The 23277-nt window shown below is 30.7% G+C and overlaps 2 protein-coding genes across 5 annotated transcripts; both read left to right on the forward strand.

Annotated features, from left to right (window-relative positions):
* The first annotated feature begins 6645 nt into the window (after positions 1-6645).
* LOC107912949 (WRKY transcription factor SUSIBA2) lies at positions 6646-13063 on the forward strand. 4 transcript variants are annotated; one of them, XM_041085403.1, is made up of 6 exons: positions 6661-7199; positions 8396-8557; positions 9767-10653; positions 10748-10906; positions 11042-11823; positions 12492-13063. In XM_041085403.1, the coding sequence occupies exons 1-5, from the start codon at positions 6876-6878 to the stop codon at positions 11793-11795; spliced, it is 2286 nt and encodes a 761-aa protein (XP_040941337.1). In that variant the 5' UTR covers positions 6661-6875; the 3' UTR covers positions 11796-11823; positions 12492-13063. The 4 variants fall into 4 exon arrangements, with proteins under 4 accessions (XP_016696839.2, XP_040941337.1, XP_040941338.1 ...); XM_041085404.1 differs by having other exon boundaries at positions 12581-13063; XM_041085405.1 differs by having other exon boundaries at positions 12639-13063.
* A 4557-nt stretch (positions 13064-17620) lies between these two features.
* LOC107912950 (protein METHYLENE BLUE SENSITIVITY 1) lies at positions 17621-18406 on the forward strand. Its single transcript, XM_016841351.2, has one exon. It carries the CDS (start codon positions 17882-17884, stop codon positions 18194-18196), a length of 315 nt encoding a protein of 104 aa, XP_016696840.1. The 5' UTR covers positions 17621-17881; the 3' UTR covers positions 18197-18406.
* The last annotated feature ends 4871 nt before the right edge of the window (positions 18407-23277 follow it).

Raw genomic sequence — 23277 nt, forward strand, 5'->3', positions numbered from 1 at the left:
AGGTCTTAAATAGCAATTTGACCAATTTTAAGTTCATGGACAAAATTAGGACACGGAAGGAATTTTTGGAAAGTTTAGTAGTAAGGGTATTTTGGTCATTTAGTTATTAAAATGAATTAAAAACAAAATTAAAAGCCAATTTTTGTCCATCTTCTTCATTAGGCCGAAATTTCAAGGGTTCTCCATAGCTAGGGTTTGTTTCAAGCTTCCAAGCTCCGTAGTAAGTGATTCCAAGCCCCGTTTTTAATGTTCTTTACGTTTTTGGAATCCCGGAAGCTCGATTAAGCTTATGCTAGCAATAATTCAACCTAGGGTTTATATTTGGAAAAATACCCATAGGTGAAATTTGTGTATTTTGATGTTTTATGATAGAATATGGGGTTTTAAATTATGTTAGACAACTTGTGCTACTTGGTTTTTAGTGAAAACGAGTAAAAGGGCTTAATCGGCAAAAATACCTAATAGTCACAAGTATATGTTAGAGAGAGAATTTGATGTTGCCATAGAAGGGAAAAGTGATCAGCATGTTATAAAACATAAGAATAAGGAATAAAGTTTAATTCCCGAGCCTAGGGGCAAAAGTGTAATTATGCAAAAGTTTAGGGGCAAAAGTGTAATTTTTTAAAGTTCGTATTAAATGCTTTTTTGATAAATGTATGTATTAAATAAGATTAATTTGGTATTATAGATCAAGAAAAACGAGATTCAAGTCGTGATCGAGGAAAAGAAAAGATTGTGGACTAAATTGCAAAATCTTTATATTTTGGTACCAAGGTAAGTTCATGTGTAAATGTAGTAACATAGTTGTTGTTTTAAGGAATTTAATGTTGTTTATATGATATGATGCTTATTATTATCATGAAACGTTATGTTTTGTGGTTATTGTTGAATAATATGTAATTATGTGAATTACTTGATGAGTATGAACTATCACCGAGTATCGGTTCCGATATTCCGTGGAAGACGACAAAGATGTGAGATCGAGGAAAAAAGCCCGTTTGAACCTTAGGAATAGATTAGGATACAAGTGACATGTCACTAGGATGGTTGAGCATCCGAACTCGTTGAGTTGAGTCCGAGTTCACTTATGGATGCGAATGTCCGAACTCGTTGAGTTGAGTCCGAGTTCGTGAAATGTAACTAGGCATCCGAACTCGTTGAGTTGAGTCCGAGTTCACTTAGGGGCGGGTTACATGATTTCTTGATTACATATGAGGCACTTATGTGCAAATTATCCGTGTATCCGAGTTGTATTCCGATGTGTTCAACGGGTGAAATTTCTAGTTTAATGGAAGAGCACTTAAGATATAAGTGACGTTTTGGGTAAGTGTTGTGAAATGGACACTTTGGACAGGTATGTTCTTAACCCTCGGATTGAAAATAGATACAACAACGATAAGGTGGTAAGATGATGAATGATGTTTAAAGATGTGATATATGTTTTGGTGGTACCATGCTAAAGTTGTTTGGTATATTTGTATTGTTATGTTACTTGTTATTTACATATGAACTTACTAAGCATTTATGCTTACTCCTTCCTTTTCATTCACTGTAGTTTTGAACAAGCCGGCTCAGGAATCGGGACAGGTTGAAAGTTCGATCACACTATCCAAAGGACTTTTATCTTGGTAAATGGCTTGTACAACTACTTAAGTATGGCATGTATAGCAATATACCTATTTTGTGTAAATAATTTTATGATATGGCCATGTTTGGTTGAGAAAATGTTTGATATTGATAAGTCATGGTGATGGCTAATTTAGATCATGTTTGATATCATGGAAGTTTAACAGGTTATCTAGTTCATAAAAATTCATGGAAAGATGAAACTTGCCTTAAAACAGAATATTGCTGCAGCAATGACATGAATTTGAAAAATCACTAAAAATAGTATAAATAGAAATAAATGATGAGTAAGTTATGAAATTGAAGCTTAATGAGTCTATTTTCATATGGATTGAACAAAACAGGAATATAAATTATATTTTATGAGATATTTAAACTTTTGCGAAACAGGGCCAGAGTGATTTCTGGATCCCCTATTCTGACTTTAAAAATTCATAATAAATTTTACTAAAATAATTAGAAGTTTTTATTTATATGTACAGATTCCTTATTGAGTCTAGTTTTAATAAAAACAAACCTCATAGTCATTTAAATTTTGTATAGAGATATATCTGATTCGTAATACACAGAGGTCAGAGCAGTGGAACCATGAAACAGGGGATACTTTAATTAATAAACTGTACTAATTGGCCCAATAAAAAATTCTAGAAAAAAAATTAGTAAATAGATATATGAGTCTAGATTTAGGGAAAATTTACGGATCTTGATTTCGAGTTTCGTAACTCGAAATATGATTTTTCTTGTAACTGTGACACGAGTAGCTAGAAAGCTGTGAATGTAGAAACAAATGATTTGAAGTTCTTAAATTGATAAATTATGTTCGGTAACCCCTCAAGCTCGACTCCGGTGATGGTCTCGGGCGTGGGGGCGTTACACGGGCCGGGCTCAGGCTTAGAAATTTTATTTCAGGCCAGGATTGGACAAATTTTTAGGCCCATATTTCGGGCCAGGTCGGGCCCAAGCCTAGTAGAAGGGCCTAAATTTTTGTCTGGGCCCAACTCGAACCCGACCCGGCCCGGCCCATGATCACCTCTATTGTGGATACAACTCAGTAATCCACAACCAATGTTAGATTTCGGTACATTCAGTGAATATATACATATCATAAGTCAACATCTCATCTCATATAAAACTCGTATAGCGTGCAAATAACCCTATTGTCATACCAATTGTATCTTACCTCAAGTTCTTTTGGGCTTAATGCAAGTAATAGTATATCACTTTTCAATTTAATCCTTTTTTCACTTTTGTACCAATTTGCAACATTTAAGTTTACATTCAAACATTCTAATTATATAATTCAAATATAAATATTACAAAAATATATAGAACTATACCCGATGAACTTACCAGGGAATAGCAACAATAAAAGAAGTTTCAGGAACTAATCTACTATTTTTTTTCGATTATCCACTGGTTGATCTGTTTCTTGATATGCAAGGGTCAAATGGTTTTGATTGCTTGAAGCTTCTTTCTTAACAGAACAATGATGAAACATGTGGGAAAGAAGAAATGAGATAACTTTTAATTTTTTTTTTTTATGTTTTATTAACTTTTAGTATTAATTTACTATTATATCTATTATATATTTCATTATAAATCGTCACTAATCGTCCAACACCATTAAAAGTGGTTTAATTTCAACTTAGATCCTTGCAAAAACACTAATTAAGCCCTTTAACACTTAAAAATTAAAAGTGATTAACTTATGTGATTTTTACGATGTAGTTTGGATACCTTAATTGACTGACCAAACATTAAAATTACTGGACCAAACTTTAATACGACACTCTAATGGTTTTGTAAATATTAAATAAAAAATATTTACAGACTCACTCATCAAAATTGTGATCCCAAAACCATTGCTTTTGACACCATTAAAAACAAGTTGTTGCAACAAATACTCCCATTACAATTTTAATTAAGTTTCAAGCATATTTAATAACAATAATTTAATCGTCAAAAATTAAATTATCAAAAATATCATGCTTTAACTTAATAAAAATAAACTTTAGTTTGAAAAGAGCTCTAAAAGGAATAAATTTTTTTATAAAACAATTTATCAAAAATAAGAAAATAGGAAAGAAAACATACAGATAAGACAAACTAGTTTTATAAATTTAAAAATCTTTGAGTGCCTATATGGTAAAAAAAATTATAGGCGTTACCAATGGGCGCATGTTGGATTCTATTGTTGGGCAGTTTTTTTCTTCGTCAACAATTGGTTTTATAAGTTTCTGGACATAAACTAACAATGGTTTGTGAGTAGACAAGTGATTAAACGAACACGGAGACTTGAGGGACCCAAGCCTGACTCCCTCTAACAAGATGTATTTTATTGATTAATAGAAACATTATGTTTCTTCAACGTTTATATTTATATATGTAATAAATATAAGTGAAATAAAATTCTATTTTTAATAAGTATTTGAATTTTAAAGTATATCAAATTTATCTTGATTTTGATGAGTATTCACTTAATAGTAAAATATTTATAACAATTTTAATAATTTTTAAAAATATTTTTTGGATTTAATTAAATATAATAAGTAAGTAATCAATATTAATATCTTATTTTTTTTAAAAAAGTAATAGCTTAAATATTTTACATCCATAAAACTAAAATTTTAAGATAATTTCTTAGTTTTCCAATTTTTTTCTAAAAATTAACAATTTTAATTCAATATTGTCCAACAAAAATAATTTAGATTTTTATAAATTTACCCTTTATAAAAATATGAAAGATAAAAGACTCACAATTCTATTTAATCTTCGTCTTTTACGACAATCACATGAGGAAGATGAACAAAATAGGTTTCACATACAACTATCATGAGGATGGAAACTACTACATCAACACTTTTTTTTTCTCTGTGTACATATATTTAAACAATTTTTAAGGTGTGACAAAAATTGAATCCAAAGTTATTTGGATGAGATGTAAGTTACCCCTTAAATTAGTGGTTCCATCAATCGTTTTAATTAAAATTTTAAATATTAATTAAGTAATAAATATAATAATATATATATTTTTGGAATGTTAAAAGAAAGGACCTAACACTTCTAAAAATTAAATCCATAAATCAATTCTATCTTTAATATAAAATTAACAAAAAATTTAGATTAATAACGGATTTTAGGACTAAAATTTCGAGGCTCTAGTAAAGTTTAATCATAATTATTTTTTAAAAAATCTAATTAAATTTTTTGTGAGATTGAAGAAAATCTTTTAAAAATTTTAAGAGAAAATTTAAAATTTCTCAAAATTTTGGCAGCTAAACTTCCATAAGGTTCCGCTGCTGGTTTAGATCCCATCACTTAAAAAAAAAATCAATTTGTTATAGATTTAGAAAATATTCGATTTTATGTGTTATATCATATCGAACCCATTTTGAATTTTCGATTTATTAAAATTTATTTTTTTTAGAAAGAAAGAATTAAATAATATTTATTAACACATTTTGTAGAAATAGATTTTTGTTGGATTATGTGAAAATAAATCTTAATCACAAGTTCTGAAGCAACGAGGGTAACAACTTAATATATTATTCGTAAAAAAAATTAATTTCATTTCAAATATTACTATTTATTATTTTTTCAATATTTTTTTTTATTTTTCTAACTACACTTTAAAAATGTATATGTTACTTTAATATTGTTGTAACTTTCTACTGCTCATACGCGTGTTAGTATCAAACACATCATTAATTTAGGCGATGATTTCATCTTAAGTTGTATCTCCGAAGACCACTCGTTCTCAACCATTACTCAACTTAGAGATGCATTTACTCGTATTTGAGTGTAAATACACCTCCAAGTGTCTATTTAGGCATAATTACCTTATACATGATTATCCTGTATGCATTTTATGGGGCTAAACGTATATCAAGTCACGTTATGTCAATGGACAATGAGATCTCATCTATAAATCCCTAGAAAAAAGATAGAAAGTTGATTGATTCTTTAACACCTTAAAGTTATTCTTAGCAATCATCTTTTTAGTCAACTTGTTATCTTGTTCTTGTTCCGACTCTTAACCGTTTTTTGTGAATCGACCTCCATTATACTACTATAATTTCATCTTTAATTTTCCTCTTTACCCTCTCTTGTTGTGCCCTGTATCAACATATATCTTGGCTATCTTGGCTTGTATAATCTAAAATTTATTGAGATAATGTATTACATGATTTTTCAAAAGTTATTTTCAAAACAATAATTAAAAGAAAAGAAAGAAATTATAGAAAAAGGCAACGTTATTAAAAAGTTGATCAAGATTCAAATAAAAATTTAAAAAATATATAAATTAAAAAAATTAATTATATAAATAAATGTGATATCTGTCACACCCTCGACTTGTTTGTAAAGTCTCCAATTGTTACCCTTAATATATTATAAAATATATTATAAAATAAAATAAAAACTAAAAAAAATGATGTAATTAAAAAAATCATCACTCCTTATAACTTGAAGTAAATATCAAAATTATACATGAACTTTAATTCAATATGCAATTTGATACATGAACTATGATTTTGTGCAATTATACACATTAAACGTTGATTTTTGGTTCAAACACATACATAAAACTACTATTTGATTCAATTATACACATTTAAAGAAGTGAATACATCAATTTTTTTTATATAATATATGTATAATTATTTGTGTATGTAATATGTAAACACAAAATGATGTTATATCAATAATGACGTTAGTAGTTTGTGAAAATTAAATCAATTTAAAATATTATGTATAAATTTGAAACGCATTAAATCAAAGTTGATGTGTAATTTTAATATATATCCTTAAAATTGAATAAAAATATTTAATATTATATTTGCAGTCAATATGAAATTAAAAAAAATGATTTTGACGTTATTTTTTTTAATTTTTGGTTTCCCATTCTAATTATGGTAATAATGTAATTTAAAAAAGGAAATATAATAATAAGTTATCTTTTATGGTAAGTAAAGACAAAAAAATCACATAAAAGAACCGGTGAACCGGACCAGAATTTTTTATTTTCTTTCAAGATTTTCTATTTCAATTCAAAACTTGAAAAGTTTCTGAAAAACGTTTCTCTAAGAACATTTCAGCTACACACAGCTGAACTTCACCGTATCAAAAATTTTTTTTTTCTTGATTTTCATTTTTTAATCATTGTAAAATCCAAATCCTAATTCTTAAATCGCTGCTGATTGCTCTCTTTTTTTTTGTAAACACTCCCTTCTTTTTTTTTAATCTTTGCCATGGACCACAATATAACCGTTTTCACAAACCGCCAAGAATCCGTTACGGCTGATGACGGTAATGGTGAATCGGAAACCGTCGATCATGGATGTGGAGGCGGAGACGGAGACGGAGGTGTCGATGGTGGTAAGTCAGGCGTCAGCATTGCGGAGAGGAGGGCGGCAACGTGCGGATTCAAGGTGGATAAGATAAATACAGCGAGATTTCGGGCCTCCACTAGCCCATTGGCCTCCCCGCCGGTCCGTTTGCCTTATCTTACTATCCCTCCTGGCATTAGCCCCACGGCGTTGTTGGATTCTCCTATTATGTTGCCCAACGCTCAGGTACCATTTTTTTTCCGTCTTTTTTTTATTATATATTAATTTTTTCTCATTTAATAATTTTTCATGATAAAGCTTTGAATGTTATGGAAGCAATATTAATGAAAACAATGAAGCATTTTGTTATGATCGTCACAGAATCATGCTTCGTTTTTAGTGGCAAAGGTGTCATCTTTTAAGCTGTGTTTGGTTGCTGACATTTTTGATACTTTTTTTCGATTAGTTTATGAACTAAAATTGTAATATTTTCCTAGAATTAAAAATTGGATTTTCCTAATTAGTTTGTGAACTGAATACGTAATTTTACTGTACTATAGAGCTAATCATATTAAAAGTGGCATTGTCTTTTAGCTATAGAATCGGACTAAAAGATTGCTACATGTTTTACTTTTTAAATCTATGTTTCACCTGCTAATCGCTTCTTGAATTTAACAACTCCAGTTGGGCTAGAGGAGATAATTTCTCATGTTGAGTTCTAATGGAATCTGATTTTAGAACTGTTTGATTTTACTTGTTAGCACGTCTGTAAGAAACAGAAAGTGAATAAAAAGAAAGAAAGAAAGAAAGAAAGAAAGAAACCTCAAAATGTTCTTATAATGCGAAAAATCATGGCATATGGCTGTATACAAATCAGGCATTTGCTATTGCATTCATAGGTTTTGAGTTACATCAGTGTATAACTATTTCAGTTTCTTTCTGACATTGACGGCCTCAAATATTAGCCTCCAAGGAAATACTTTGGTTGTCTGGCAGTACCCTTCACTGGAATGCTAATAAAGGGTTACTAATTTCGGGTTTTGTTGATGACAGTCTTACTTGATTTTATTTGATCTGAACTCTGAACAACTTATTCAGGTTTATTTAAAGAAGTTCTTTTCTTTTTTGGCAATCATGAAGCTCAGATAAATTAAGTGAAGCATGTTAGAAAGCTTTAATAACTATTAAGTTCTCGTCGATCTGGGTCATATTTTTTCTACATTGAGTTTTATCTGTCATAATTAAAAAGAAAAAGAAAAACATTCCTTTAATATGTTAAATTGGTTGTCTAAACTGTTTAAATAAGATCATCATACACAAACCCAAGAAAACTGAATCATTTTTAACTGGCAGAGTAATTAACCTCTTGAAATTCTTGTTCCATGTTTAGCTATAGATTTTCCCACAAACATGGTCCTTGATGACTTCTGTTTCCAATATAGGGATCTCCCACCACTGGAACTTTTCCAGTACCCACTCTCAATCAGGATGGTCAAGTGCTGAGTGTTAGCAACACAGACAGAGGCAGCAAAATAGCTCCTTCCTTCTCATTTAAACCACAAAGTATGGATTCCCAGCCAAGCTTTTCTAGTTTAGAAGATCAGGTGAGTTCCTTCGATTCTAGGCGTAATTTGTCATAAAGTTTAATCCCTGCTGTGGGTTCCAGATTTGAAAACTGAATTGGCAAAAATTTATGATCATGACTTCTATGTCTTGATTTTCAACATTCATTTGTTACTTCAACTTTATAATCATGAATTTTTTGGCTTGCTTTGACATATTTTCTCATTTCTTTATGAGAGACCAGTTTTAGGGATGAAGGTCATATTCATTCTGCAATAAAACTACCAACTTTTTCTTTTGGTTAGATTTCTACATCTCTCCATGAGATTAATTCCTTCTCTTTTATGTTTGAAGAAACTGCCCTATTATTGTCAGTTTTTGTTCATTTTGGGTTTAAGAGTTAGTCTTGAGCATCCTCAGATGCAATACTTTAAGGTTGTTAAAATAGGATAGGAATACGAGGTGCTATTTGTGCTGGTAAAACTATCCTTCGTTGAGAAGTTTGGCTGAAGTGGAATTCAGCTGGTAGATAGCTCAGAGTGTTATCTTTGTTCACTGTGGTTGTAAGTTGATTGGCCTAGTTAATCACATCCAAATTCAGTTTGCATGTGGATTGTTCGTCTGTTCTGATTAACCTGACTTTCATTTTTTAGCATTTGGAGGAAAACTACTTTTGTTAGATAATATTGTAATCCTGCAGTTCATTCCAGTGGAATTGATGTCTAACATCCATCACAGTTCTTCATCATGATTGAGATGCTTGATCATATCATTATGGGAGTGACATCATCCTGCAGTTCATTTGTAGAGTAATTAATGTCTAACATCCATCACATATGTTCTTTTTTATGATTGAGATTCTGTTATGCGCCTTAGCGTATGATCTAGTCACAGGTCTAGACGAGAAAGAATTCTTTCTCCGACCTATGGTTACTAGAAGAGGCAGACTCGTCCTTGACTAAACCCCCTCTGAAAGTAACGTTTATTTTTTATAGAATAATTGCCTCCCTCTTTATTTCATATTGGCAGCCTTTAGACTGTTAATAACAAAGGAAAGAGTCCTAATAGAATTCCTAACTTAGAGTTTATGAAGGAAAAAAAAAACTAATATAATAGAGAAAATAAATAAAACTAAAACTCTTAATAAAACCTGATATAATAATCAGCTGCAGTCCCTTTCACTTGTCACATGCATATTTAGGTGTTCCATATATAAGAGTTTCTGTTAATGATTGATTTTATTTGTGTAGGTTTCTTCCTCTTTGAATCTAGTTCAGAGGGCCGAGGTCGATTATCAGCCTCTTGTCCATTTGGGTACACCTTTGGATTTTGAATTTCCTGTGGAATTTTCCAAAGAAGCTACTTCAAGGAGTTTTGCAGCAGATTCAGTCGCCGAAGTCAAAGTTTTAAATAACATTGTGAATGATAATGTTAATCTGGGATGCCATCCTTCTGAATTGGCTGGTGATCGAATGTCAATGCAGAAAGTTCCTTTCAACGGACAAGATGTCAGCACAAATCTTTCAGAAAGTGATCCAAAGGGAACAAACACCACAGCGGGAACAGCGAGAACATCAGAAGATGGATATAACTGGAGGAAGTATGGGCAGAAACAGGTAAAGGGTAGTGAATATCCAAGAAGCTACTATAAATGTACCCATCCAAATTGTCAAGTGAAGAAGAAGGTAGAGCGTTCACTTGATGGCCAAATTACTGAAATTATATACAAGGGTGCTCATAATCACCCAAAGCCTCAGCCTTGTCGCCCATCACTTGGATCCTCTTCATCGTCTAATGAAATGTCAGAGAGTGCTGAAGGCAATGGAACTTGTGTCAAAGTTGAAAGTGGTTTAATTTGGAAAAATACCCAAGCAGGTTCAAAGGATATTAAGCTTGGATCTGATTTGAGAGCCGATGGCCTCGAAAGAACATCCTCAACGTCTGTTATAACTGATCTTTCTGATCCACTATCAACTGCCCAAGGAAAATCAGTTGGTGTTTTTGAATCTGCTGATACTCCAGAGTTTTCATCAACACTTGCTAGTAATGATGATGATAATGATGATAGGGCTACCCAGGGAAGTATATCACTTTGTGATGATGCAGCTAATGATGATGAGTCTGAGTCAAAAAGAAGGTATTATTTTACATGTTAATGAATGTATCCTAGGGCTAAGGCTAGTAGTTTTTACTAACATATATTTTGCATTGTTATCCACTTCCCATTACAGGAAGACAGAATCGTGCTCGACTGAGATGAATGTGGCATCTGGGGCTCTCCGTGAACCCAGAGTTGTTGTGCAAATAGAAAGTGAAGTGGATATACTCGATGATGGTTATCGATGGAGGAAGTATGGACAGAAGGTTGTCAAAGGAAACCCTAATCCTAGGTACCAAAACTTGTCAGTCGTCTCTTTCTTGCTCTGTCTCATTTCTTTTGCATGTGAAGCTAAATGAACCATCCAAAGATGCAGGGGAAATTGAAAATGAACAATCCTATTTTAAAACATTTTGTTGTCTAATAGGAGCTATTACAAATGTACAAGTCCCGGATGTCCTGTGAGAAAGCATGTGGAAAGAGCTTCTCACAATCTAAAATGCGTGCTCACGACATATGATGGAAAACACAATCATGAAGTTCCAGCAGCCAGAAGCAGCAGTCATGTTAACTCAAGTGCTTGTAATTTACCCCCAACAGTGCCCAACAGTCAAGCTGCTCTGGCATTATCCAGAAATTCTCATGTTCTAAAGCCTGAAACACCAATCCAGGATATTGCACCTCCTTTTGATCGAAAGCCCGAATTCAAAAATGAATATATGAGACCTAGTTTTCTTGGGGATTTCAGCAATGAGATGAAGCTTGGGACTGCTTCTCTGGCTTCTGTTTACCAAATGAAGTTTCCTTCCTTACAGAAAGCTATTCCTTATGGCACCTTTGGACTGAACCCAAACTGCATTTCTACACGTTCACCTGGCTCAATTGCCTCAACAGTTCCAAATTTTCCAATTTCGATGCCATTGAATCTCCCAACATCTGCAAATCTTTCTTTGGCTGGTTTTGATATCAATAATGGTGGAAAACCAGCTGCTCCAATTCACTCTTTCCTTCCAGGGCAACAGTTCAAAGAGAATGCTGCTAGGTTCCATGGGATCAAACAGGAGCTAAAGGATGATAACCATTATGATCCTTGCCTTCCCATTGTCGACCATGCAAGTGCAACATCGTCATCATCATCATCGGTCTATCGCCAGCAGGCCACCGGAAATTTTCCATCCTAGACTGCAATTCGTTTCTTACTGGAGCCTGGTAAGGTGTTGGATTCTACTTGAGTTTGTTCAGAATTAAAGGTTCTTTCTCTTTCTATATTGCTGAATTATCATTTATAGTTTTTCTCCTTCATATCTATGCTGTTTTTTATACAAATCTTATACACCTATAGTCTATATATGTATGTGATCCTCTTGAGTTTTAATTTTATACATAGAAATATAATATTACAGGTTAAAAATGCTTCGATCTAGTGGTTTGTGCAGGACTGTTCAAATTGTTTCTTATTGTTCTATTATTAAGTATTATTGTTCTAAATTATTACTTGAAAAAATAAGTGTGAACTGAATGAATACATAAGGATTGAATTTGTATTATAGAAATTATTTGGTATATTGCTGAAGATTGAGAATTGTTTATGACTGTAAACGTTGAATTTTAGAAATTATACATTTCAAAATTTTAACTTTATTTTTATAACATTTTATAGATCTCTTGATGATTTTGAATAAAAATTAAAAAGGTAATTTAGGTGGAATATTAATTTATTTAAAATAAAACTGAGCTTCTATGCTAAAATGATAATCAGCTCTTTCTCTATTGTCTAGTATATATCAATTTGTTTTTGTTGCATAAATTTTTCACCCACTAAATCTAGTATATATATAGATAGAAAGAACTTGTAATATTAAATTTCTTGGCGCAAGGCCTTTGGCTTGGCTTCTCCAAATTCTTATGCTTTTCCGAGTCCCTTCTTGCTATTGGTTATCATCATCATTGCCTAAAGCTTCTCCAGATTCTTATGGTTTTTTGAGTCGTTTCTTGCTCTTGGCCATCATCATCACTGCTTGAAGCGTTAATGATGTCTGGGGATTGAGAGCTCGGAATGGAAGGACATTGAACTCAGGCCTCCTCCGATGGCATTTGACTGGGTCTCTGGTTATGTTGTTTCTGTCTGGTTAAGTTGCTTTGATGATTTTAGTTCTTAGGCGGTTCAGTTTGGTGTTGTGCCTGGTGCTGATGTTGCTGAAGTGAACTGATATCATGTGTCTCCGTACAGCAATAGGAATAAAACGATGGCCACTACCAAGGCAGTAGAGGATGTTACTTGTGGTTGTCGCCTAGTTTAAAAGGCTTTGACTTTCGGCCTGGTCCTTATTTATTCCTAATGACAGGGATATCTATCTTGTATCGGTTCTTGTTGACCTTGGGGGATTGTGATCGAATTCGAGAAATTCCTGTTGCTATTCTATTGCTCTTCTCTTTGTTCTTTTTGTTATGTCTGATTCTTGTCTTCATGGCTACTTGGTTCTCTTTTTTGTAACTTTTGTAACTTTTCTTGAGATGATGAATTTTATTGACGACAACAACAAAAAAAAAGCATTTATCTCTGAAGTTTGACACCAAAATAATATTCATTCTCATAGGTCGAAAACCCAAAATTTTAAAAGGTATCAAATAAAAGAAAAAAGACTATTTTTTAAAAAATCGACAATTATTTTAAGATATTTTTTAGTGACCCAATTATTAAAACTTACAAATTTATCTAATCCTATTTGTCTTTTTTTTTATTTATTTAATTCCGTTAATTGGGAGTTTGGGACTAACTTGTAATGAAAGAGGTAAGGTTAAGATTGATATAATAATAAATTCAATCTTCAATGATTATATATTGTCAATTTTTTATTATAATTTTTAAGAAATTAATTCTCAATATTTATACATTATTTCAATTTAATTTTAATTTTAAAAATATATAAATTTCAATTTATTAAGTTGGTGCTCGGTTTAGGCTTCTACTCTCAATAAATATTGGGTTTGGTCCCTTCCGAAGATTTTCTCTAATAAAAAAAATAAGGGTTTAATATTATGAATTTTTCTTCTATTTGGTTCTTAGAAAAGTACTACTGAGACAAAGAAGGTGAGGAATTTGTGTGAACGTACATGCAATTGCTAAGATTTATTTGTCAAACAACATAGCTCTTATCATCCAAAGCCTCTAAGTTTTGATTTATTGATCCATCTCCATCATGGCTGCATATGGTGGAAGGGCTGATTTGATAAACTTCTTCAACTACATGCATTTCATTCTATTCTTATCTAATTTATTTTTCTTTTTAGACCGCACAATATTTAACAATCGATCACACTCATACTCAGTGTCAATATCACTAGCTCCAATTATAACCTGCTTATTGATTGAAAGATTAATTATTAAAACGACATCATCTAGCATTAATTACTATCAATTCCCAACATGAAAAATTAAACTGTATGCATTTTCGACCTCCATCTTTTCAAAAAGGCAGAAAACGACTTCATATTAATAAATTTTGTCATATATGGCACATATAAATCATCACTCTTTAAACGGTCTAGATATGCCCATTGACCTACGTAAATTTTAAATTATGTCAATCACAAACAATTTTAACTTTCTATTATTTCAAACATAGTAAAAATTAATATTTAATTTCCCCAGAAACATTTTTGAAAAAATTATGAAAATAAAAAAAAATGAGTTGACAATTCATAGTTTTCTACATGCTCTTTTTGAAACTTTAAATCATCCATTTTTCTCCTAAGAAAAGAGAATATTAAGTTTTTTTTTTTTTGGAGAGTTTGAATTAAAAGGATTTTCGGTGGAAAAAAAAATAAATGGGTAGGGTATTTATAAGAGAGAAATTCTACTTCAATAAGTGTCAACTTCTTTGTATTAAATGAATTGGTTGGAGTAATGAACAAATGCATTTTTTACTCAAAACTTCACAACTCTAAATTCAACAATATGAGAACTTTGGGGTCTTTTTCTTTTGATAAACATGACATGCACTAAACTTGACACCCATTATTGTTTAAAGTATTGAATTAATATTTAAAAATATATTCTAAAAAACATCTTTGTCACATAATAAATATTAAAAGATGTAACAATATGTAACTCCTTTAGATTTTCCCAAAATGAAGGGAATCAAAATCAGGGTTGAAAAGAAAAGCAGTTGCTATGGCTGTCGCCATGGTTGATGCACAACAACATCAAAGAAGGCTTCCTAAAATTCAACCACTGATACTTTTTTTTTTTTATGGATTTCTGTTTTTACTGATTTGTAATGCTAGAAAAAGAGGAAATGATTAAACAATTTTTAAAAATTGTCGTGTAACCATTTCATTACATAATTATTATGAAATTGAAATTTTTTATAATTAGATGATCAAAATAAAAATATTCTAATAATTAAGTGATTACCAATTAAATTTATACTAAATTTTATAATAAGTTAAAGATATATTCTAATATTTATATTTGTTTTGTTTAGATCAATACTAACTATTACTTCCTTCAAACAGTTTAGTCTATTTTTGTATCTCCTTTAAAATTAGATGATGTGGCAAAGATGCCATGTCATTAGCTAATATAACAGCTTGCTTAGCCCACGTCATCTAATTTTAAAAGAGTTACAAAATACAATATTAAAAAATCGAATCCAACATTAAATCTGTCAAAGTTTCAGTTTAATGGTTCTACTACGATACCACAAGTCAACACTTAGTAATTGGGTTGATTTAATTCCAACCTTTATTAACTTCCAACCTATACCCATCATTCTTATAAGATATAACTAGAACTGATGATGGGTCGGATTATCTGTCTAAGTTTAAAAGTTCGTTCGAAATTTGAAAGTATTTGGACAAAATATTAAGCCTAAAAATTGAGTTTAGACAAAAATATAGGTACCTTTAAAATAACATAATATATTTTTAATGTATATTAAAAGAATTAGAATTCATTAAAAAAATAAACATATACTAAATATATAATAATATTTTAATGTAAATATTAAAATAATGTTAAGATGGCTATATAAAAAATTTAATAAATAAAAAATTATATAAATTATTAAATATTAAAATAATGATTTTAAAAAAAATTTAAAAATAATATGGATAAATGTAAAATGGGCTTGAATTAGTCTTTCGTAAATATAGACAGATTTTGACAAAATTTTAAGTCCATATTTTAAATTGAGTAAAACTTAAATAAACATAAAAGTATATTAATATTATGTTTAAATCCAAGTAGAATGGTTTCAAACATTTTTTTTCTAAATAAATTTGAAAGGAAAGAAACCTAAATTATAGCACAATAATTAAGGATGAAAACATGTGAGTGGCAGACAAAGTTATGAGTGATCCCCATAACCCTCATTTTCAATTATATTGCTTTGAGCTATTCCTACTCTCTCCCGTATCCCTTCCCTTTCACCTTTGATTTTACCTTCGATTTTATATTTGTGAAGACAAGAATGGGATATTCGTAATTTTGGAGTTTTTAATAGGGGTGAGTAAAATTTAATTCGATTCAAAAAATTTGATAAAAAATTTAAATTTTGAATTAAATAGTTCGAGTTATTTGAGATAATCAAATTATTCGGATCAACTTTAATAAAAATAAGTTTTCGGTTTAACTCGAATATGAATTACACAATTCGAGTTATCCAAAAATTCGAATAAGAAAAAGCAAAACTACTTGGTTTTGATAAATGTTTACCTTTTCTAAAGTTAAAAGCCAAAACCATTAAGTTTAAAAACAAAGCTACGTCTTTTTGATAAATGTTTACTCATTAAATTAAAATTAAAACCATTATATTTGTTTATCTAATTAAATAATATTGTACTTCGTCTACTAGTTAAATAATCGGTCCATGTAAATACAATATTGAGTATAAATATTAGGATTCGTTAACTTGACCTGAAATTTTTTGACTTTATTTGATTTGAAAAAAATTCAAATTGAGTTTGGTTGTTAAAATATGATTTGTTAACTCGACTAATTTAAAATTTTTTAATTTGAGTCAGTCGAATACTCACCTCTAGTTTAATTGGTGAGTGGAATTGGGATGATTTATATTTTGAAAAATATATATGATGAAAAAATTGGATAAAATTTGATAAAATAATAAAATTAAAGAATATACGATTATATGTTAAATTTGATGAGGACAACCTTTTCACTTTCTTCAATTGTTTTAATTGACAGTTTTTTTTTTTTTACTATTTAAAGAAAACTCAATTTTATATTACTACTTGGATTGTCGGACCATTTAGTTCTTAATACATCTTGTCCCATCCAATTCTAAAGTAAATATATATATATATATAACAAACACAAAATTTGAGTTTTAAGGTAGGTATTTAAAAAATTACTTAAAAATTGAAATTGAGTGAAATTGCTTGTAATTAAATTAGAATGATATGTCTAGATAATTAATGTAATTAGTGAGTCCCACTAAATTAAGTCTAATTGATTACACTCTCCGATTCTTAAGGGACAAATGAGAATTGAGATACTTATGGAATAATTACAAGTAATTACCAATTACCTTATAAATTTTTAAACAACATACATTATTTAAATTTTAAAATTTATTTTATATAAGCTGATAATTTTTTTTATACAATAATAAAAAATAAAATATTTTAATTTTAAGATATATTTTATTGTTTTTAAAATATAGTTATATATATTTATTTATTATTGGACCAAAAATATTGTGCTATTGAATATATGAAAGTTGAAATATTTCACGTAATTTTTAACCTAATAGCAAATGATTTTTACATCAATTTTTTGAGGTATTATTAAATTTTTTTATAATAATTAATATATATATATTTAAGAATTTTGTGTAATTATATAATTACAATTTATAAAACATAAAAAAAAAACAAAAACATTAAAAAATTTAAAATTTGTTGCAATTAAAAATTAGTATGGAATCCCAACATACCGTAAATATAAACAAAATTGAAATAGGAAAGGCAGTGGAGTGTATTGGCGGACGTCGACTACATCGAATAAAGCCTATAAAATATGAATTTCCCCCCCACTTGCTTTTCGCCCTCACTAACACCAATCATCACCCGATTCCATCTTGGACGATTCCTATCTTTTCTTTTATAATTATCTTCACCCCTTTACCCATTCTGAAAAATCCAATATATACCCACCAAAGAAAAAGCAAGAGCAGTAAAAATCCTTGATCAGCAACCCATAAGGTTTCTTTTCTGTTTTTGTTTTTTTGTCAATCAATCAATCATGACAGGCAAAGCCAAGCCCAAGAAGCACACTGCCAAGGAAATCGCAGCCAAGATCGATGCCGCCACTACCAACCGAGGTGGTGGCAAGGCTGGATTAGCTGACCGTTCTGGGGTGGAGAAGGGTGGACATGCCAAGTTCGAGTGTCCTCACTGCAAAACAACTGCTCCAGATTTGAAGACGATGCAGATTCATCATGATGCCAAGCATCCCAAGCTTCCTTTTGAAGAATCAAAGCTTGTGAATCTTCATTCTACTCATGGTGCTGATTCTTCCAAGCCTCGTCCCGGTGTTAGGGGTAGTTTAAAAAAGTGATATTAATAAATAAATTTAGCCGTTTTCTTTATGATTTGTTGCTTTGCTGTTGTTTTGGAATCTTGGTTTCATTTCTTAACTATTAGTTCTAGTAGGTTTGGGTAAAAAAAGATGATGATAATGATGTATGTTAACCCACCTTGAATATGATGATGATGTTGACTGTGTTATGGCTTCCTTATTTAATTCTAATGAAGTGTTTTTGGATCATATATGGTGATTATATGTCGCATATTAGCAACTAGGTTTAGTTTCTTTAGCTAGTTTATGGGGTATAACAGCTTGAATGAGAACTTTAATTGTTGAAATGCTTGGATGTTTCAGTCTAAGAGATGATTTATGGAGTACATGAGCTTGAATTTGATAATCTACAGAGGATAAAAGAGTAAAAGTGGGTGTTTCCTTGATGCCTCTGCCTTATATATGTGCTTGCCTGATTGTGCTTCCATTATTCCCAAGATTTGTATCGTTTAGTTTAACTTATTGTGGGATGCAGCCCAAAATCATGTCTAGTTACTGTTTTTTAGGGTTCAATTGGAGTTACTAATGTTATGTTATTGCTCAGGTTACTAGAGTATTAGTAATTTTGTGTTATATCTATGCACTTGAATAAAAAAATTTGCTCTCCATATGTGGGGTTTTACTCAAAGTCTTAAGAATGATCTTTGTGGTAGCTAATATGATACCAACCAAGAGTTAATAATGGGTAAAAGTATCATAGAGGCCCCTGTTGGAGGAATCAGATTATGTTTAACCTCATTTACTAAAAAAATAGACAAATTAATCACTGTATATTAGATTAAAGTGCAAACTGGTCATTTCTATTAAAATTTTCATCTATTTTTATTGTTAAAATCAGTGTAGTTGACAGAATAACCAGACAGTTACATGTGTTGTGTTATGTGTATTTTATGTTGGCGCACAAGAACTAATTGTTAATAATAGAAATGGATGAATCTTTAACATAAAGACTAGTTTGCTCTTTGATCTAATGTACAAGAATTAATTTGCTCATTTTTTTTAGTAGTAGGGCAAAATGCAATCTTGCATATAGTATAAGGATCTCCAAAGTACTTTTACCGTTAATAATGCTACTGTTGGGTAGATGAGAAGTGATGAAGAATGATGTGGATGAATGTAGAAGTGGATCGTAAAGTTTGTCAAAGTCGAGGACTTACCCTAGATCTTTAGACGAACGTAAACTGAAACAAGAAACAACGAAAACAGATTAGTTGTCACAAAGGAGAGTCAAACAAAATTAAAACGAAAGAAAGATGAACTGGCTGGTAAGGTGTCCAAAAGAGAACGAGTTAGGGTTTCTTGGATGGAAAGAAACCGTCCTTGGACCTCAAGAAAACACCCCAACCAGATTTGGAAAAATAAAACACAAACAGATTTGTTAGAAGTGATTTTAAAGACAAAATCAAACTGTTTTGTGCAAAAATGCTTGAAATAAAAACAAAAGATTAAAACTCCTAATTTTGATGTGTTTCTTGATGGAACAAGGTAGGAGAACATCTTTCTTGAAGCAACTTTAACCTAGAATGAAAATTAATAAAATCAACAAGCCAAAACAGCAAGAGCTAACTTAAATAAGCAAAAAATGATAAATTAAGAATAGAAAAGAGAAGATGACGTCCTAAGAAGCCTTGGGAACATTAAGAATCCACAATTCCTTTCAGTGGCTCTAATTCCCCCTCCAAGAAAGAGATTTTGGTAAGAAAAAGCTTGAAGATGATTCCCACAAACAAAAGATTGTTAAAATAGCTTTTAAAAGAAACTCAAAAGCAATTCTCAAAGAAATACTCAAAGAGAATTATTATTAACTCAAAAAAATATAAATCAATTGTATGTGTATAAGGGTGAACATCCATGCTATTTATAGGTCCCAAAATAAGTTTTCCTAACCCTAATAGAATAAATAACATGACAACTATATCAAATAAAAAAAAATAAAATAATTCTAAGTGTGGACTTTTAATCAGCTAAAGTAATTAAATGGGCTCTTTAGGTTGAATCCTTATATGATGATCCACCTATTAAAATAAAATTGAACCTATAGTTTAAATATTTTATAATTTAGGTCACTTTGATAATTTTGTCTCATATTCAATTAAATTACTTTTCAAACTTCAAGATGGGCTTGTAGATATCTTAATGGGTCATTTTTTAAAAAACTTGATCTTGTGATCCGTTTGCTCTCAAAATTGACTCGTTCAAGCTTGTACATGAAATCCAATGCGCCTTGGTTGCAAGATTCAGTTTCTTGGACCAAGATTTTCAAGATTTGAAATCTTGATTTTCCTGATTCTTGAAATTGTCCGAAACAACAAAATTGGACCAAGATTCAATTTCTTGATTTTCTTGAAAACAAGAAATTGAATCTTGATTTTCTTTTTCAGTCGTATGCGCATCTAGGGCATTGGTAACAAGGTCCTGGATGGTCTCGTTCAATCTTGCTCGGATTTGCTTGGCCTTTGACCTTGTTATTGGGTCTTGAGGAAATTTGAGCCCATCACATTCATGAACCTTATTTTGGGCCTTGAGACTCGTATCAAGAGGCTTCATTACTTGTTCTTCTTTACTTATTTAAGAGTTTGTTATAATCTTGTTTAATATCTGAATATGATTAGTCTTGTCAAGTGCCAAGAATGTTAGGTTATTGCTCAACTTAGGATTGAATTAGTAATTGAGTGTTAAAATGTTTATATATTGGATAAAAAAATTGTTTTAATAAGCTTACACTATCCTATTTTACATTGCTTATATACAGAGTATGTTAGAAATGTGATTGATCTTATCCTGCAACTTTGATGTTGTGAGGTGATCTGTTGGAGATCAAGAAGGTTATTTCTTAGTAATTGACTGCTCATGCTTTCCCTTTTAATTGTTTTTATTTTTATGCCTTTAATTGAAATATTTATGAAGTCCTTTATTTAATATCTATGCCCTGTTTTATTATTGTGAACAATGGTGAAGCCAACAATTTGTTGGTACACTTGAATTTATACCTAGTAATGAGTAAAAATTTGCATCTATGTAAATCATACATTGTAAATTAACTTAAGTATTTGTTAATAATAAAGATTATTGAAAATATTTAATTAAAATATTTGATAATAATAAAAATTATTGAAAATATTAAAATTTATTAATATTATCTTTTATTTAATAAGTGCAATTTATAAAATATTATTATAAGAAAGTATTGAATGTACCAAACGTGGTTGAGATTTTAATAAATACTTTTTACTACATACAAAACATTATAAATTAATATTTTTAATAATAACATTTGAGAAAATCATATTTTATTAAAATAATAATATGAAAAAGCATCAAAAGCCTCCTAAATATATCCAAAAGGACCAAAACTATACAAATGTCAAAATATTGACCCCATGTTACAAAAACTTAAAATTATAAGTTAATGTCTAAATTGCAAGGTATTTTTGAAAATTGTTATATATAGCTTAATTTTGTAATAAATGACACCTCTCTAAGAAATGAGACATCAACAATTAATTTTTAGATTATTTATTAATCCTTACCAAATTATTTATGAGTCAACTTGTAATAAATGTTCTAACAATTTTGCAAATAAAAACTAAAATGTATGGAAATAAATGGAAGTTTGTCATAAATACTTCAAAGTTGGTGTTTTTAGTTTTATTTTTATAAGAAAAAAACCAATAACCAATTAAAGTTAAATTACTATCATTCTATGTGTATCAACACTATTAAAATTATCTTTTATTTTTACATTTTTAATTCACGATGTTTTTTAATTTTTTTGTTCTTTAATAAAATTGGTAAACAAAAACGATCCCTTTTAAATTAAATACTATTACGTTTTTAATTCACAGGTTCACCAATTTCATAAAAAAATTAAAATATTGGAGTCGGACTCTCAAGGTGGTAGCAGGTGCTTTGCCTTTGTCACTTGGGTTTAGCGGGGTATGGTGCGGTTGGTTGTGCTCAGGGATCAGCTCGTGAATGTGCAGGCTGTCCATGCCTTGTTGGATTGTCAATTGGTTTTATCGTCGCCATGGTGCGTTCCACGCCACGAATTGTTGTTGCTTGTTTGAAGGGCCTTGGTCATTCAACTCCCATAGTTGGAACCCTAAATCGAGTTTGTTGGGGTCAAGATTGTCGCGGAGGCCGTGAGAGCCTGTTGCGCCTTGTTGTCAATTAGGAGGGTGAGGCTCGTTCCTTTGTAATTGGCGCTTGGTAATGCCCATGAGTCTATCCGGAGTCACCATGCGTCATGGTCGGTTGTCGTCCGGTTGAGTGGTTGCTTCATTGTAAAGACTTCATACTCCTGCATGCTACGATGTATATCTACGAATGCTTCATCATCGATGTCATACAAGAAAAAGGTGTCGTGCTTGGGCATTGTGGACTCTGTGCTGGAAATGACGTGGGGTTGTTGCGCATTTGGAAGCTAGATATTTTCACCATCTTGGCTTGCTTGCATGGGGTCTGATTGATGCATGGATGTTGCATGGTCCGATTGATCAAGCATATGGACGTAACGTTGGGCATCTGATCGGCCGTAGAGTCATCCGTTGCATGATTGTAGCCTTTATAGCCCATATAAGCATTCAAATTTGCATTTCGGATATGGGCATGATACCTTGGAAAATGGTTGATGTAAGTTTATGGCCATTTGTCTCAAGATTATTCTATTGAATATACAATCGTTAACATGTAATAAAGTAATGAGTAAAATTTATCGTCTCAATGACTGACCCATTCATTCATGATTTATGAGAAAATGAAGCTTAAAAAAGGAAAGAGGGGTTGGACGACACAAATATTGATGTAGGATTAAACTATTAGAAACAAGTAATACCCATGTTTCATACAATCATTCTTCTATACTTAATATATTCAGTTTTTGAGAAGTATTTTTTGTTTCTTTAAAAGTTCATATACCTCCTGTCATTTATGATTTATCTCAAAATTAAAATTCAAAATTTCCACATATATAAAATCTAAATATTATCGGAGTACAAGGAATTTCTGTTTTTTAAGGACTTTTTAAGTTGATTTTCAGTTTGGATTTTATTGACAGTTTC

This window comes from Gossypium hirsutum, chromosome A13, assembly GCF_007990345.1.
Source record: "Gossypium hirsutum isolate 1008001.06 chromosome A13, Gossypium_hirsutum_v2.1, whole genome shotgun sequence".
Lineage (NCBI taxonomy): Eukaryota > Viridiplantae > Streptophyta > Magnoliopsida > Malvales > Malvaceae > Gossypium > Gossypium hirsutum.

Coding starts and splice junctions, on each gene's coding strand:
- LOC107912949 (XM_016841350.2), top strand. CDS start 6,876: ATGGACCACAATATAACCGTTTTCACAAACCGCCAAGAATCCGTTACG. Junction 7,200..8,395: donor TTATGTTGCCCAACGCTCAG/GTACCATTTTTT, acceptor TTTCCAATATAG/GGATCTCCCACCACTGGAAC. Junction 10,654..10,747: donor GAGTCTGAGTCAAAAAGAAG/GTATTATTTTAC, acceptor TTCCCATTACAG/GAAGACAGAATCGTGCTCGA.
- LOC107912950 (XM_016841351.2), top strand. CDS start 17,882: ATGACAGGCAAAGCCAAGCCCAAGAAGCACACTGCCAAGGAAATCGCA.